The following is a 14,566-nucleotide window of genomic DNA, read 5'->3' as shown; positions in this document are numbered from 1 at the left end:
TTTTGTGTTTCTGCGTCTCCAAGGCAACCTCATCCTCCAACGTGTCAATCATAACGGCGGTTGATTTGTGTGTAAATAGGCCGCACGCACACACACACACACACACACCTCCCGGTTGGCAGACAGCGTTTCTCGTCCTGTGGCTGGAGGGAATTAGTTGAAATTACGACAAGCGTGGAGAAAAAAAATAAAGTGAACATCAGAGTCTGTCACAGATGATGGTTCTGACATTCGTGATTCAGACATGATTGCGCTGCTCATGGTTTGCCAAGAGTATACGATTTGTTGAAGAGACACATGATCCAAACAAACAAGTCAACACCTCTCCCACACAACAGTCTTTCTCTGCATCTCCTCTCCTCTTCCTCCTCTTGCCATCAACTATCCTTTCTTTCTTTCTTTTTTTTTTTTTTACACACATGCACACACACTCTTCTCCCGTAGAGGAAATTAAACAATTAATGAGCCCGTTCGTTATCTGTCCGTCTCTAAATTTAAAGTCTGTTATTTCCTTCATAATCTTTGTGGCCCTGTACGAGTTTAGTATGTTCTGTAAGACATCTCAATATCCTTGTTGTTGTTGCTGCTGCTGTGCTTTTAAGTAGTTTTACTGTCACGAAACTCGATCGCTGCTTTATTACCGACCTTATAAATATGCATAAATCATGTAGCATAGTTTATAGCCCGGTGAATCTTGGCCTTGATTGAAGCCATCAGTCAGCACATTTTCATCAGTACATTACGGCCTTGTAATTAATGTGATCAATGTATGACCTTTTACAATAAAACTACTCAGTGCGACATGTCTGTAAATGTCTAACAGCATATTACAAATCAAACCACACCATAAAAATGATCAGATTTAAGTACTGAGATCATAAGATTCCATCATCTTGCTTTCAAGGCGTTGCTTTCAAGATGTCCACATTCCTCATTTGCGGCCTAAAATATTCCTCTTAATTAACTGAATCAACAAAACTAATTAATGTCACACTAGATGACCTCAAGACATGATAGACGGGGGAAGAATTTTAGGAGGCTGGGGCTTCACAGTAGAAACGTCTGTGTTGCGAGGGTGCACTATTTAAACCCCAGTGCCTGCCTCCTGTAGGCAATAAGACCTATCATTTGATGTGAGAAACACCTGAGCCCGTTGGCAAGGGCATTCAGTGCACTCATCACTTTCACACTGGGGTGAGCATTGCACCACAGTCTGCTTCACAAAGTACTGCTATAAGGGTAAATCGAGCCATAAACTGCTGCTGCAGTCTCAGGGTTCAGACGCGCTGAACGTGTTGAACATCAATCAGTGAGCTTTTGTAGCTGCGCGTAAACTCGCTCAGCTCTTTAAAAAATATTCACAACTAAAAGGTAAATAAAAAATATGGAGAAACATCTTAATCTTTAGTTTTTCCCCATAAATCCTGCTTCAGTGCTTCTCACCGTAGCGTCTACAAGACTAATCCTACTGGAGATACATATGAACAAAATTCTCATTAAAGATATTGGCACATTTGTTTGCATCTCTTCCTGCAGTTGGTTAGTTTTTTCACACCTTCTTTATGTTTGAATGGCTTATTCTCCAGTCAAGCGCAAACAGCAATGTTTCATCCTGAGAAGAGGAATAAAGTGGAAATTGCTGAGTGGGGTACAAGTACCTCGAAATATATTGTGCAGAATCTTCTATTTTGTTGTTTTTTAACTCGGTTATTTGTTCCCAGTGTGTTTAGAGACCCACAAAATGTGACAAAACAACCACCCCCTTGTTTCTTTCCTTTCTCCATCAATCAGAAAGAGTGCATCTAAAAGAGACATTCAGGTTTGCAGCCCCTTGGGATGTCACAGGAGGATAAACACCACGTCCAGGTTGTGAAATGATATCATAGTAGAAAGCAGAGGAAGCTTAAGTTAGCCACCTAAATACGCAATATGTACTGCAGAAACATTCATCAGGTAACTATCAAAAAATGTTAGACCAAATTATTAGCCAACCATTTGGAAAAATCGTGACTCCCGTGTAGGGACTTCTGCAGGAGTCTCACTTTGTTCTGGGTCAAATTCTGAATCATAGTACATGAGTGAACTCCCGTGTGAGGTATTCATAGTGCAGGCAGGATAGGTACAGGTCACATCCAGAGAGAAGCACGGACAACAGCAGCTACAAGCACTGAAACAGCCTATTTGAGTCAGGACTGAAACTAGAGGTATTCAGGAAAGATGGAATGAATCAGATGCACGTAATTTAGACCTGGATGTTGCTGTTCGGTTTATGTCAGTGAGGTTAGGCTGAATATTGCAAAACAGTTCAGAAAAACTACATCCCACACATTGCAGTTAAACATTTTCAAAAAATATGCAAGGTGTCTTCAGAAGGAGGGAGGGGCATAAAGATTCAAGAAAGCATTTCACAAAAGCAGTATACGCCCCTGAGTGCAGGATGAGTCATCAACATTCTTTAAGCATTTTTTCAGAATATGACAAAGACTAGCTTTTGGGTCAGATACTGTTCTCTAGCCTTGGCAACGTATATTGTAAGACATATATGAAAATAACCCAACGTTGAATCTGATTTCAAGGTGACTTTAAGTTAAGAAATAAAGAATGGAAACTAATATATAAAATCATCAGTCTTATAATTACCCTCGCTACATTTCATCTTCATGAGTAGTTTGTTAAAAAAAAAAAAGTCATTGTTTTTAGCTCTTTATCTAACTTTATTCTGTTGTTTTGTTTACTCTCTGTCCTGGTTGCTTGTTAATTATTACATTTTATTTAAATTTAATTTAATTTATTTTTTTTCTTGTGTTACTTCGCCTGGAATTTTTTGTTTTGAAGATAATACCACTCAATAAAGAGAGAAAAACATTTTCTTACCTTCCGCCTGTCGATTTTTAAACGGGCACTGGTTGAGCCAGCCAGAGTGCTACGTCACTTTCCGTCGACGGTCGCAGCAGGAAGTCCCTTACCGGTTGAGTTTTGTTGTGGACGGCACCTTTCCCTGCCCTTCAGCAGTAAAATGTATTACAAGTTCAGCGGTTTCACCCAGAAATTGACGGGTGCTCCTCACACGGTCGCCTACAGCCCCCAGGTGAGTCCGGGAAGCGGTGTGTCGTTGAGATATGGAGTCGGTAACCGTTAGGGATGACCTTGATGTCCGAGCGTTGCATCACGAACCGGTGTTGGTTCTCTAATCTCGTTACTGGGGCTTAAAACTAAGATGAAGTTCAGTTCAGGTAACTTGCTAAAGTATATTACGTAGTTTTAAAACGTTCCTCTGCTTCCTTGACGGTTTTTACCAGGTTGAGAAATAGTTATTTACGGTAGTGTCATGTGTGACTACGCAGTGGTTAAATGTTAATCTCTTTAGACTTCATCCTTAACTAATATAACTTGATTTCTAGTTTTTATAACACAGCCAACATTTTGCTGTATGGCCATGCTAAGAATAGAGAGGCTCTGGCCTTTCTTTTTAAATTGCATTGTACAGTGTAATTCCCCTTTCTCATTACTTCCGTATCTGGGAACCTTTATTTTTTTTTTAAAGGTTATTTACAATCTGTGGATCTGGCCTTTGTGTGACTTTACAGCCAATTTCGAAAACTCGGTGGCCTCTCACAGCATCTGCCAGATGTGACCTTTAATATGGCTCCTCTTTCTGCCCTTTATCCTGTGGTCTCTTTGTTTCGCTGTGATTGTGGGTTAAACGACCATGAATGCTCTCCTGCGTCTCAGCTCGGATGTCCCTTTTCCAACATTTCGTTTTTCGAAGAAGAATACGTCTGGAACATGAATATTATAATGTCATATACGTTAACCCTAGTGCAAGTAGCTCAAGCAAAGTATTTAAATGTTGTGCTGATTCTGCTTTGTTAAGATTCAGAAATAAATGCTATTTATGTAGACTCCTAAACAAATACGTCGGATCACTGTGCTTTATTTAGAAAGGAAGTCCCATGGAGATCATGTTTTCCTACACAAGATATACCTCAGAGCAAAGTCCACGTGTACAGCATTACGACAAATTTCAGTCACTAGCGGAATATGAGGTGCCGGATACTGCAGTCAGCGTGTGACAGCTGATAATCAAACACCAGCAGGTTGTAGAGATCATGTGATAAATTTGAACTTAATATTTTTCTGGCTTAATGGTCTCAGTAAACATGTTTTTTTCCATTTTCATGGAGCCTCTAGTCATATGTGATTTTTCTGTGTTGTTTACAAAGCTATTGGCAGACAGTTTAGCAGAGGGCATTATACTGATACATGCCTGTTCATCAGGTACAGTGGTGAAAACTAATGCACTGTAATATAACAGTCCTGCACTAAATCCCTGTTAGTGTGCAGCCGAGGTGTCACGTCAACCATATGATCATTTTAGAGAATTGTTGTGTTGTTAAACTGTATTTAAATAAGCACAAAGGTGTTATTTTAACTTGTGGTTGTCAAATATAGTAGGAACCAGATCCACAGCCTCAAAAATGAAATCACATTTCAATCAACTACTCTCAGTTATTTTTAAATGAAGGTTGAATACCGTAACCTTCATGAAGCTAAGACTGCAGGACTGTTTTACTTAGACTTGGATAAACTTCATTGATCCACAAGGAAAATTGCTTATGTATTAGAACAACTTAGTTTTCACTGGTACACCTAATTACGGGGCAAATGTAGTTCAGATGCACCACAAGACATCTGAACACAAAGGTAGGACACTCGGGTGCCGTTTTAATAAAAACCTGGGAAAAAAAAACATATATTGAACGTACGTAAGAAATGGGAGCCAGTGAAGAATGCTGGAAAGCAATAGCCCACATCCTTACATCGTTAATGGTCCTCTCGCCTTCACCGGAAGCTGTTGATGGATTTCTTTTTACAGCATCAGTTGTAATCTCATGGCAACTGCAGCTTTTCTCCACTAACTGATTATCACCTTTCAATCCGGCGAAAGGTGTGACCTTGAGTCCATTTTTATTCTTTCACAGTCGCCTCTACTCGCACACGTTTGGCAAGTTGATAGAGACAGGTTGATTGAAAGGCCGTCAGAAAAATACTGACAGAATGAGTTTTCAATTCACTCGATCTGCACGAGATTTTAAGGTACATGACGACAGCGTTTTTTTTTTTTTGTTACTTCTCTTTTGCATTTCACTTGTACGGCATGTTGTGTAAAGCTGGAGAAAAGCAAAGAGGAAACAAATATATCTGGTATAACCCACACAAATGAGTTCCTGCTGTGAGCACATTCAGCAAAGGCCTTTCTTAAATAACAAGTAAAAATAATCTGCTCTCAGTAGCTCCGCGTTTTCATGTGTCAGATTTAATTTCCCCGCTCCCACACACATCTGCCTCCCCCGCACGTTCTAGCAAGGTAATGGGTAATCCCGGTAACTTTCAATAGCAAGGTGGGTGAGAAGCTTCTGCCAAGCGAGAGGACACAAAGTAGGCATTCATTATCACCGCAGTGTGCCTTAAAGTACAAAGGCTGCTATCTGAAGTGTACATATGAAACACACATAAATCTGAAGTGAGCATAACAAGCATAGCTTCTTAAAGGGGAATTGCTGTTTTTTTACAACCTGGACCTTATTTCTGGCATAAAATACGATCGTTTACTCACCCATATAACTTTGGTGTCATTTGGAGTCATTCGGAAGATATTTAGATCAAGCGGAGCTCAGCGTATATCCGTATAGTGGGAGTGAATGGGGCACCGAAACGCAGCCTCTAAATAACGCATTATCTGCCGCGAAACTCGTTCATTTCACCAATATTTTGTTATGATACGCTAGTCCTATTCCCCGTTAAGTCCGGAGTTACCTGTTATCATCATACAGGGTCTGTAGATTGACCTACTAACTTCTGACCTGGATGATGTCATCTCTGAGCAGCTTGTTTACCTGTAATTTGCTACTGCTAGTTTTTTGCAACATGGCTGAATATTTTTCCGATTCTGAGGTTGTGGGCGACGACTTTGTTTACGATGCACGTCCTTACCGTTTTGAGCCAGAGTATACGGATGAGGAGCTTGTTGAAAGGAGGATGCGGAGGCGGAGAGAGGAACAGCTGGCCAAAGAACAACAAACCGCTGCATGTCCGCAAATAGACAACAGGTAACTCTGGACTCAACGGGGAATAGCACTAGTGTATCATAACAAAATATTGGTGAAATGAACGAGTTTAGAGGCAGATAATGCGTTATTTAGAGGCTGCGTTTCGGTGCCCCATTCACTCCCACTATATGCATATACGCAGCGCTCCGCTGGATCTAAATGTCTTCCGAATGTCTCCAAATGACACCAAAGTTATATGGGTGAGTAAACGATCGTATTTCATGCCAGAAATAAGGTCCAGGTTGTAAAAAACGGTAGTTCCCCTTTAACAGTAAGGAGACACTTACTGATATAACTTGGAAGTGCTGTGCACAAAAATAAGCCTCTTTGTCAATCCTACTTGAGTTGCTCTTTAGTAATGTAACAGGCGCATGAACGCTCTCACAGGTGGATCCATAACTTGCAAGATGAGATCAATCAAGCCCTCTTGTAAACACTTGAATTAATGCAACAGCTATGAGCTCAGCAGAGTGCTTACAAAACAGCTATGGATTTTTTTTTTGTTATACTTAATATAGAGGAGATCAATATGAAGAGACGTTTAAGAGCCTTTTCTCTTCATTATTATTATTAGCTGTCCATCCTAGTAATAATGTTTTATCTTGTAAATCATAACCGTATCATAATCATGTTTTCTAAGCACGTGTACACTTGTAAGAAATGCAGGGAGACACAAATTCTGGAGTCCTTAATTATCTACTGGGCTGAAATATTTGAAACGCTGGCATTCCCTTTGACAGTAATTTAACATTGCAAAGGGTTTTTCGTTATCATTACTGTGTGGTCAAGGCGCCTTATTATTCTGAAATGCAAGCATACTTAAGCCCACAAATTTGAACTGCATCGGAAAAAATATAACATTGTTGACTCTGGTGTCTTTTGATGCTGCGGTTGGGAGATCCCATTCTATCTCTGGCGTCTCCTGTTTAATTTCACTGTATTCTTTTTAGTTTTTTGTTTGTTATATTTTAAAAGCAGGTCTAGATTGCGTGGGCGGAGGCGTTCTTAGTTCGTTTGAGTGTAACAGTGGGTTTACTAAAGAAGGAAAAAAAAATAAAGAAAAGTCGAGGTAAGGTGTTTGTTTTTATATGAACTGGAACAGCAGTCGGGTAGCGAGTCTTTTCTTTTCTTGTGCGAGTAGTGAATATTATGAATACACAGTTGAAGTCATGCCGAACAAAACCATCCATCACCAACTCAAGCATGATGTTGCGGGGGTGCTTCGCTGCAGAGGAACGTCACTAGGAGGGAAAGTCATGTGAATTTACTAAAGCAACACCTCAAGAAAACGGTCAGGAAGTCAAATCTTGGTCCCAAACGGACAGTAACAGCGAGCACACTTGGTGAAACTTTTGGTGGAAGGTGTTGAGGTTTTGGACTTGACGTCACAAAGCCTCGACCTCGATTCAGTAAGAAATTTGTGGTCAGAGCTGAAAAGGCGCTTGCGAGCGAGGAGGCCTGCATCGGTTTTCTCAAGACGAACGGTGCTAAAATAACTGCAGCTTACTGTAATAAGCTTGTGGAGGGCTGCCTGAAACATTTAACCAAGGTTTAACGGTTTAAAGTCAATGCTACCAAATGGTGTCTTGGTGTATTTAAACATCTGAACAACTAGGATTGTGATGAAAGAAATAAAATCGGAGATAAATCTTTCTCTCTGCTATTATTCTGATTCTTGACACCATTAAAATAGACTTCTGCATCAATTTGACAGCGTAGCTATGGCGACAGCACAGACCCTAACGCCGTAGACTGACGTGTACCTCCCCAGAAATGTAACTACGCATCACGGCGATGCAGACTGCAAGAGCTGTGATTGGTCCGCTTGGTAGTAGCGCGTTCCCGCTTCAGTATTTCCGGCGGCTTCTCCTTCTCTGAAATTAGTTTTCAAAATTGATTGTTTTGGATCAATAAAGATGGAACACATCACAGAAAGGTTAACTGAGGAGGTACGGAGATACATTTTTATGACTCGTCTTCGGTGAAATTTTGGCTAAAGTTTCAGTCGCCGTTGTTGAAAGTGAAGCAGGAAGTTGAAACATAACCAGACTAGCATTTGGGTGGCGTTTTTTACAGAGCGAGCCGGCGTAGGTTACGGCGTCTATGTCCTGCAGGACCTTGAATGAGCCTTTAGACTTAGACAGACTTTATTGGAAATTGCTTTAAGGTAAATTGCTTGGTCACAGTAGCTCAGTTGCACATAAAACTGAGCTACCGTTGTGAAAAATTGTGAAATAACTATGTTGAATTTAGTCTTCTGACTTCAACTGTAGAACCCAACTGTACATTATTCTGACCAACCGCTTGTCTTTGTTCAGGGGCTGAAGCCAGGCGTCCCGGCGGAGTCCCCGGCCATGATCTTCGCCACGCCAACCAAGGTGGCGTCAGAAGCTGGCGCGGTGGAGTACATGGGATCAAACAGGGTTCCTGACCTCCAGAGGATATTCCAGGTAACGAAGAGCTCCCTCGAGTTTGTGAATCATGCCTTTTAATAATGAAACCAGTATTCAGAATGACCGCAGCAATGAATTAGAACGTGGTGATGACTGATATTTATTCAAGTCTCTCTGTTCTTAATAGCCTTCTTCTCCCATCCCCTCAGTATTCATCACTCGGCAGGCAGTTGAAATAATAAGAGCGGGGTGATGTTGAGCACAGCAATCACTCACGTAAATGAAAATTACTGCGTCGACTGCTGCAATATTCAGCTTGCCTTTTATTTTGTTTTATTTTTTTTCTTAAAGCCGAGCTGCTACAGAGAGGCGCTTCAAGAAAAACATCAGCTTTCAAGGCAAATTGCACTGTGCAGAAACCCACTTTTCATCAACCAGCAATCACTGGATGTCTTTTTACTATGGTTAAAAAGCACGCACTCTTGTTTGAGGACCTTGTTGTGTTGTGGTGTGCGACAAAGAGGAAAATTGATTTATAAAATGATGTTCTGACCTTCGCCGACTGGCAGGATTTCATGAATTAATTTTCATTAACTCTTTCTCCTTTTTGTTTCTCTTGCTCCCACTTTCCCCCTCCTTCCTCCTCCCTCCTCCTCTCTCAGACATCAGACGGCATCCCCATTCATTTGAAGCGCGGCTATCCCGACAGGCTACTGTACCGCACCACCATGGCTCTTACAGTAGGAGGCGTCGCCTACTGTCTGGTGGCTCTTTACATCGCGTCCCAGCCCAGCAAAAAGTGACCAACGCAAACACCCGGATCTTCGCGCAGCACCTCTGTGAAGTCGCTGCGGGATGCAATCACCTCAACATTCACAGCGTCCCATCTACCCTCGCTAATACACCTCTTGGGACTCTTTTTAGATGAGAATTCATCGCTGTCAGGACATCAAACCAATGATGACAAATACAATGCCTGTCTGTCTGTCTTTGAATAAAATCGATCTCGTCTGAGTTAATAAATTGTAGGGGAGAAAGGATGAAAGATGCTTGAGTTCAAGTCATTTCCATTCTTCTTTCTGTATCGTGGCCTCACTCTCTCTAGTAGTGACGCCGTTATTGCCAATCAACCGTCAGAACGAATGGGCCCCATATGAACCCACCTAAGCGGTCCAGGCCTCAGTTATCCATCTCGGAGAAGAAATTGAGACGTTAAGATTGATTTTCTTCCCTCGCCACTTTCAACAGGCTCCCAGTAGTGCGGTGATATGTGTGTGTGCGAGAGAGAGAGAGCGAGCGAGCAAGCATGATGCAGGCACCCCGTCTGGAACATAGCTGCTGCTCACTTGGCTTAAATAACGTCTCATACAGTATTTATATGTGTGGGCCCTGGTGTGATGTCAGATGCTCCTCTCCGTCTCATGGCAGACGATTGTCTCCGTCTCTGCCTCTTCTCTCTTGTCTCATAGAACTGATTTATTTTATTTTTGTTTGTGTCCTCGGGCAAATTAGGCTGGCGCTTGCAACGTAACACTTGAACGGGAGCATATGTGAAGTGTCCCTGAAGTGCAAATCTAAGAAAATGTAAATTCCTCACATACTATATGCATACGGTGTTATGCTTAAATGCTGTACTTGGGTATAGATCCCTGTACACCTGCTTATTTGTCCGATCAGCCAATCATGTGGCAGACATACACCGATCAGGCATAACATTATGACCAAATATTGTGTAGGTCTCCCTTGTGCCTCCAAAACAGTTGTGACTCATCAGAGAATAGACATGGGCCTTCTGAGGGTGTCCTGCGGTGTCTGGAAACAGAATGGTGTTAGTGGGGAGCCTTTGGGTCCTATGGGTTGAGGGGAGGGGCCTATGTGGATCATCCCACAGATACTTGATCAATTTGGGATCTAGTGAATTTGGAGGCCAGGTCAACACCTTATGCTGTTCTTCATGTGTTTTTTTTTAGTTGCTCCTGTGTGTGTGCATGTGTGCATCCTGCTGGGGATGACTGCTGCCATCAAGGAGTCTCATTGCTATGGGGTGGGGGTGCCTAGTCTGGTCTAGGTGGGTGCTACATGTCTAAGTAACATTCACCAGGTCCAAACATTTCCCAGCAGAACATTGAATTGTCACAAGATGGTCAATGTTATTTACTTCTCCTCTCAGTGGTTTTAATGTTGTGGCTGGTCGGTGCATAGGTCAAGAGATATCTCAGGGAAAATGTGAGCGCAGTGACTGGGATTTTCACATGCAATAGTCTCCAGAGTTTACACAGAATGGTGTAAAAGCTGAGCCAAAGGATACGTTGACTCAGACCGCCAGTCTTTACAACTGTGCTGAGCAGAAGAACGCACATGTCGAACAGCAGAAGACCATCCTGGGCTCCACTCCCGTGAGCCAAGATCAAAAATACGAGGCCGCAGCGGATGCAGGCTCACGAAAACTGGACAGCTGGAAAAAAAATTATTTAAAAAAAAAAAAAACGTAGCCTGTCTGACGAATCTTGATTTCTGCTAAGACACACAGATGGTTGTCTCACAACTTGGCATCAGTAGCATGGATCCAAGGACCCAGCCTCCCCTGTGTCAACGGTCCAGGCTGCCGGTGGCGGGGAGTGTTTTCTTGGCACACGTTGGGCCTATTAATACAAATCGGTCGCTGATTGCAGCCTATCCGAGCATTGTTGCTAAACACGTGCGTCCATCTGGGGCCACAATTTACCATCTTCGAATGACGTCTGTAGTGCATCGTGTAGCATAGACACAAAGGTCTCCAACAGGTTTAATGAACAGGAATAAGTGCATTTCAATAGCCTCCTCAGGCACCAGATATAGGAGAATGCACAGTAGAGCAATAGCAGTGTCTCAAAGAAAAGATTTCAGCATCTCATAAAAATCGATGCTACCAAGAATTGAGTCTGTTTTGAGAATAAAAGGATTACCTGCCTGGTATTTGGTATGTGCTCAGTTGAAAGTCCCTGCATTGATTATTGATCGGTTTCTCCATTAAGTTTTGTTTTAATTTAAATGCTGTCTGGTTTGTCTGTGAGACATTTTCCTCCTTCCATTCCATCTGAATACGGTCACAAAATATATAAAACGATGAGGCCTTGCTGTTTGACTGCACTGCACTACACCGAGCCGGCGTCCCTCGTGTCTAAATTTTAAATGTGGAATAGGAAAATATTCTCTCAGCAAGATTTTCATTGTCAGCTACAACTTGTCCGTCTTATATGTTATTCTCAGCACGATCAGAAACGTTCTTTTCCTTTTATTTCTTTGCCCAACATTTTTCCTGATTTGCACATATCTAAGGAAATCTTTTTTCCCTTATTTTCAAGTTCTTTTTGCTCTGGAAAGGTGTTTAGAAGCCATTATCATCAGCGAGACTGCAGTAAGTTGTTACACCTTGATGTGCCCGGCGCCTTCTTGCGCTGATTGCTCACTGATGAGGCTATTATTTCAGCTATTTGTGGCCAGTTGCCAGCAGGGCGACACCTACATTTTAAGCATCCTTAGCAGGAGGAAATCAGTGAGCCCATGCAGCAGGGGTGGACATGGGTTCAGCCATCCGACCTCGGCCCATCTGCTGGTAATTTGTCTGCAGACGAATTACCAGCATAGATGTTATGACTTTATTTAACGTTGCAGCTTCTGCATATGTGAAATGAGTTGTGTAAATATTCACAAACGGAGCCGTGATTTTCTCTTTGGTCCCCTGTCAACTGATCTGAGGGGGTGTTGCCATGGAGACGTGGCTCAGAGACTAACTTTTATTCACCCAGTCTTTATTTTATTTTTTTTGTGCTTAACACAGAAAGAGTTTGAACCATTTCAAGTAAATTGCCCATCTATTAGATTGGGAATACCCAGTTTTCACAATCAATCTTATCAGAGAGAATTAGAAAAATGTGCAGACAAAATATATATTTTTATAGTGTTTTCTAACATTAATCCAATGTTGCTAGAGCAAGAGATTCATTGTAGGATTCATAGTCTAGTTGCTGTGAATGTTTTTCCTGGAAATGCATAATCATTACGTGCGCTCATTAAATTTTCAGCACAGTCACCTGATATCTTGTTTTGATGATAACCCCTCGTACCTGCTTTTGATTGAGAAATCCTTCAGCGTCCCCTTGACGCCGTCTCCCCGATCCCTCTTGCGTCATGACAGCCCACTCGTGTTTCCCTCACTAACAATGGGTCTCTTTGTTGTTGCTTCGAGAGCAGACAGGAGAGACATGAGAGCTCCACAGCAACATGTTTACGACCCGGTAACACAGCGCTCAAAGTGTTAATGAAGAGCACACTGGCGAGGGGGGGAGATGAGTGTGAAGAGAGGAAACTGGGGCAAAAGGAGAGACTAAACACAGGAAGCAAGTGAAATGTGAGGAGGGGGAGGAAGGGGGTGAGAAGAAGGCTGTCAAATGGAGGATGGGTGTGACTTATCTGAGGAAAAATTAAACAGGAAGGAATCCCTTGTTGAGGAAGCTGTTTACATCTCGCTTTATAAAATATTCATCCACCCTGTCATAGCATCCTCTCATTCTAATCTTCCCTCGTAATTATGTTCAGTGTTAAGCCAGTGTATGCAATATGTATTTTGTTGTAGAAAATTCACACAGTGCTCATGAAAGTTGGGTGGACTTTCAGTACCACAGGTCAGATCTGTGCTGTGTGCCACAGTGTTTTTAGATAAAAAACAAAAAGGGGTGACAGACCTAGAATATCATACATTTATGTGAGATTAGGCACAATTTGTCTGACAAAAAAATGCCATAAACTGCCTTATGCACTCCAAAATAAATACTACCAAAATAACCCACTCATTTTTCATGAATCTGCTCAGAAGACACCTGTTTTTCAAATTAAATCTCCTCCACGGAGCAGCTCTTCTTTTGCTCTCTCTCAACTCAGTGTGAAAACTGGAAAGCTAATGTTAGCTGATGGAATGAAGGAACACTATGCGGGTGGTTGACATGTGTTTAATAGTTTTTGGACAACAATGGAGCTCTATGGCATAGATGAAAGTTAAATCAAGGTTTAGATACATTACAGCAAACGGATTCTTTAGTTTTAAAGCTGCATCAATCTATTTATGGCCACCAGGGGGCAGACAGGAGGAAAACAATTATTCTACAGTATGTGCAATATGTATTTTGTTGTAGAAGATTGACACAGTGCTCATGAAAGTTGGGTGGACTTTCAGTCGGTCAGGTCAAATTTGTGCTGCCTACCACATTCTGTTTAGATAAAAAAACAAAAAGGGGTGTCAGAACTAGAATATTATACACATATGTGAGATTAAGTATAAATTATTGGGGATTTTTTATGACAAAAACTGCCATAAATACTTTTTCTTAAGGCTTATGCATTGGGCCTCATTAAATACTGGCAAAACAACGCACTAATTCTTCATCAATTTTCTCAGGAGATCCTTGTTTTTCTAACTAAATCTCCTCCGTGAAGAAGTTCTTTTGTGCTCTCCCTCAACTCAGTGTGAAAACTGTCTTAATAATTATCTAAAAACACGTGAAGTGGAAAGGGTTTTTGCCAATCTGATATGGCAACACATAAACTCCAACAAGTACTGTAAACCATTAAGCTGATTTAGCTAAATGATAACTTAATGGATGGATTCTACTGGAAAGCTAATGTTAGCTGAAGGAATAATGAACATTGTGCGGATTGTTGACATGTGTATAATAGTTTTCGGACAACAATAGAGGTCTATGGCACAGATGAAAGTTAAATCAAGGTTTAGCTACTTTACAGCAAACGGATTCTTTAGTTTTAAAGCTGCATCAATCTATTTATGGCCACCAGGGGGCAGACAGGAGGAAAGAAAATATTCTAGCCACTATGTGCAATATGTATTTTGTTGTAGAAAATTGACACAGTGCCCATGAAAGTTGGGTGGACTTTCAGTCGGTCAGGTCAGATTTGTGCTGCCTGCCAGAGTCTTTTTAGAAAATAAAAAAATAGAGGCCGCAGAACTAGAATATTATACACATATGTGAGATTAAGCATAATTTATTGGGGGTTTTTATGACAAAGACT

General features: G+C 41.6%; 1 protein-coding gene across 1 annotated transcript; it reads left to right on the top strand.

The window, feature by feature from the left end:
* The first annotated feature begins 2,929 nt into the window (after positions 1-2,929).
* cox7a2l (cytochrome c oxidase subunit 7A2 like) lies at positions 2,930-9,542 on the top strand. Its single transcript, XM_084567012.1, has 3 exons — positions 2,930-3,088; positions 8,429-8,560; positions 9,166-9,542. Exons 1-3 carry the CDS (start codon positions 3,017-3,019, stop codon positions 9,304-9,306), a joined length of 345 nt encoding a protein of 114 aa, XP_084423138.1. The 5' UTR covers positions 2,930-3,016; the 3' UTR covers positions 9,307-9,542.
* The last annotated feature ends 5,024 nt before the right edge of the window (positions 9,543-14,566 follow it).

This window comes from Chelon labrosus (assembly GCF_963514085.1).
Source record: "Chelon labrosus genome assembly, chromosome: 19".
Classification (NCBI taxonomy): Eukaryota; Metazoa; Chordata; class Actinopteri; order Mugiliformes; family Mugilidae; genus Chelon; species Chelon labrosus.
Note: the sequence above shows the minus strand (reverse complement) of the source record. Positions and strands in the feature narration are given on the sequence as shown.